Here is a 3947-nt window from a genome sequence, read left to right on the forward strand (position 1 = left end):
TTAAGTTTGTAAGTTTAAAAATATGTTTCCAATTTTAAATGCTTAAATTTATAACTATGATTTTTTAAAACTTTTTAAAAGTATAATTTAAATTAAATGAATTTATAAGATGATTTAAAAACGATTTTTTATTTCATTGAATTGATTTAAAAAAAAGGATCTTGCGATGATGAGAGACTTCGTTAAAAAAATATATTATTTTACCACGTTTTGTAATATTTTAACTTTTGAAAACATTTTTACTGATCGCAATTCCTTTAAGGGGGGCGACCCATGTAACACGTCAAAATAAGCGTATTTTTCGGATTTTTTTGGGGGATGAAGAATATAACGAATCTTTTCAAAACTTTTATGGTTTATTAAGGCACTTTTGAACTAATAAATAAGTTTTTTTTAGCCATAAATATGCATTAAATTTTTTATTATAAGGGCAGATGTCGAACATGCTCATCCGGGAGATGCTAAACTGCCCGCACTCTAACTTCTCACAGATTCGTCTGAAACGAAAAAACACAAAAGTTTTTTAAATTTTATAGTTATATTTTCTATATGAACTTAAACAGGTTAAAAAATAATCATTTTTGACAAAATAGCGTCCGTTTAAAAAAAAAGTTTGATTTTCACCCAAAAATTTGCATGAAATTGTTTAAAAAATAGTTGTTTAAAGAATTTTGTTCCAGTTCAGAGAGGTTCACACAAAAGACAATCATTTCAACTATATGTGATTGCAAGGAGAACAAGATCGGTTAAGTAAATTTTGAGTAATCTTGCGGGCAGTTTTGAAAAATATGAAACCGAGAAAAACGCGTTTAAAGATTTACATGTTGAAAACAAGGCAGCATCGGCAGGCTAGCACTAGAAGCGCGTGATTAAATAATGCAGCTGCGACTCTGAAACGTTCACGGCATGTTTTTGGGATGACTAGCTTCCATTTAAGCAACAGAAAAATCGATTTTTTAAAGCCGTTACATAGGTCGCCCCCCATAAAATTACTTCAACCCAAAGGTGCAAGCACTAATAATATTTTCCTTTATTTTGTGTCCGGAATAACTTACAAATATTTCTCAATGAAAAACAAAATCTTCGCCATAGAGGTCTTTGAAAAAAATCCGTTTTTAATATCCAGAAAGCCAAATATCAAGTTTTTCTCAAAACCCAAGCGAGATATGGAAAAAAGTTAGGAAAGAAAAATTGTTCCCTGCAAAAATTCCTTGATTAACAATTGCTTTTTTTCTTATTTCTTGTTCTATATATAATTCTTGTAAGTAGAAATTATAGAAGTCTACTCATAACCACAGTTAAAAATAAATTTTAATCTTATCTTATAATAAAAGAATCAAGTTTCTAAATAAAACTGAGTCAGATTAAAAATGATAAAGGCGGTATTTTTAAGGAAGTTCTCCAAAGAAAGTTTCGCTCTCTTTATTATTCTATATTTCGCTTCGTTTCCCAGGCAAACTGAATATTCAACTTGCTTTAAATTTTCGGAAATTTTGTAATACAAGAAATAACGAAAAAATTCTACAAAATTTAAGGTATTTAAAGATTTTCGAAGAAATCCAAAAATTTTCATAAATTTATGCAAATTTGATCAATTGTCGGAAATTTCATGTATTCGAAAGTTCTGGAAAGTACTAAATCGAAATGCACAAGCGCAGCAGCTAAAAAATATGATCTTTCTTAAAGAGTGCAAGCGCAGCGACTGGAAACAGTTCTTTTACAACTTCTTTTTACCACTCTTTCGGAATTGCTCACTTCCCGAACGTTATACATACCCCAAAAAGCGAACAATCTGTGAATGCGTTACAAAAAATACGTTTTCTAAATGAAATTCCCGTAGAAGGATATTTTCTAATAAAAAGTTGATTAACAAGAACTGTAAAACTAAATGGTCTATTTCTCATCGAAATAGGACTCTAAAGGTTGTGTACAGCTTATATCCACCTTTATGAGCCAATGCAGCGTAATAAGATGCTTCGCCATTTATCCTTTTCCGCACTGTTGAAGGTCTCGGGTGATAACACTGTACTCTGGGCAAGTCATAACTCGTACGTTTGTAGTATATATATGTACCTAAGTACTGAAATTGATTACTCCTAGATACCTGTTGCGGACAGGTGGAAGCAGTTGCACACATTAAACAGCTAAACAAGATTCTTTCTTAAGTTCGCCTTCTTTACGTAAATTGTTGATAATTATACTGAATGGTTGAATAAAAAAATTTGGTTTAAATTAAATCAATTTCATTCTGATCAAACTTTGTAAGATAGACTAATTTTTATTTCCAGTCGAGAAAGAAAGATTCGAATCCGTTTAAAATCAGGCAGGTTTGTTTAAATATTGACAAAAATGATAAAAACGGGGTTTTCTATGAAATTCGACTATTTTTCCGGCTAATGATGCTGCAACTAGAGATACACTTATATCAGCCTGATTTTAAATGGATCCAGTCTTTCATTTTAATAATATTAGTATGTTTTGAGAAAATATTTTTAAGTTGATTATATAGTCATTAATATGCAAATTTTTTTTTGCAGTCAGTGAAAAAAACTGGTCGAGTTATCATTGCTCATGAAGCGCCAATGACATGTGGTTTTGGCAGTGAACTTGCAGCGACTATTCAGGTAATTTAATTATGCAATATATTACGCATTAAAAATATATTGAATCATCATTATGTGAAAACGGTTGTTAAAATAAAAATGAGAAATAATATATGTTTATTATTATGAATAAAGTAATAAATATAACACAAAACATTCTTTTCAAAATTGTTGGGTAATCTAAGAAAAAGAAGGAAAAATTATTTATGGATCGTCTTAATTATAAAAGTATTCTTGTATCTATAAAATTGAATAATCAACTATAAAAAAGGTGAAAAGGACATTATTAAGTAAAAGTGGGGAATTTCTTTTGAAATAAACAATGCGTGACTTCCATTAATTTCTTCGCAGAAAAAGAATCAAGCAGCAACTCTAAAATTATCTTTATAAACAAAATGTTATTTTTAATCATATATTCATGCTCTTTTCTCTCAAGTAACTGCATTATCTTTAGTCATATTCTGCGATTGTCTTTATTGTTAACAAATATAAAAGCCACTTAACATTGTTAGCTATCTTATAATATACAGAGTGTCCCGCGAGAACTGTAGTTCATTTCGAGGGGGGGGGGGGTGCACAAAAAAGAAGCAAAAAAGTCCCATCATTTTTTTTGGTCCGATGCTTATTCCGGGAACAAGAGAGGGTGAAAGTTTTATGTTACGTGTAAGCATGTGTGTGATGTTGCAATTGCCGTTAAAATTTAATAATATTGTATTGTAATTAAAAAATTTACTATTATAATGAAAAATCATTATTACATCCTCTTAAGTTAGGCGTATTCCTTGGGGGCACTTTTTAGTCGAAAAGTGACGTGAATATGAAGTTTAATTGTTTAATCTAACACAATTTTTCGTAGTTATAATTTTTTGTACTTTCTAGCCTTTGTAATTAATGCTTTTATAATTTCTGTTTATCTGAATTTTCCTAAGTGAAATTGAAAAAACGAAGCAGCGATCTTAAACTACAGAATTTAAAAAATTTTTTAAGTAAATTTTTTTCCAAGGAATTGAAAAAATGCAAGTTCGTTTGATAGGCAGTAACTTAAAAACAATTATGTCCATCACTGGTATGAGTTATTTTTAAGAAAATTATCCTTGTTAACCTTTTTTAAGAAAATAATTAGAGTTGAGCTTCATGCCGGATAGCATAAAATGTAGGGCTTCTTTACATCAATATTTTATTAAGGTTTTAGGTCAATAATATTGTTTGCTCTAGTAATTTCTAGCTAAAATTACCTTATGACTCATGGACTGTATATGGATTGTATATGTGCTATCAACCGAAGTATTTTCGCTTATTCAGATTTAGAGACCTTGAACTGTGAGAGCTTAACATAAGCAGGCT

General features: G+C 29.8%; 1 protein-coding gene across 1 annotated transcript in view; it reads left to right on the top strand.

Moving 5' to 3' along the window:
- Positions 1-3947, top strand: part of LOC117182188 (2-oxoisovalerate dehydrogenase subunit beta, mitochondrial) — a 25167-nt gene that overhangs the window by 16486 nt on the left and 4734 nt on the right. The window contains exon 8 of the mRNA XM_033375249.1: positions 2538-2624. Coding sequence (XP_033231140.1) covers positions 2538-2624 — 87 coding nt within the window. The remainder of the gene's footprint in view (positions 1-2537; positions 2625-3947) is intronic.

The sequence above is a fragment of the Belonocnema kinseyi genome, chromosome 10 (assembly GCF_010883055.1).
Source record: "Belonocnema kinseyi isolate 2016_QV_RU_SX_M_011 chromosome 10, B_treatae_v1, whole genome shotgun sequence".
Classification (NCBI taxonomy): Eukaryota; Metazoa; Arthropoda; class Insecta; order Hymenoptera; family Cynipidae; genus Belonocnema; species Belonocnema kinseyi.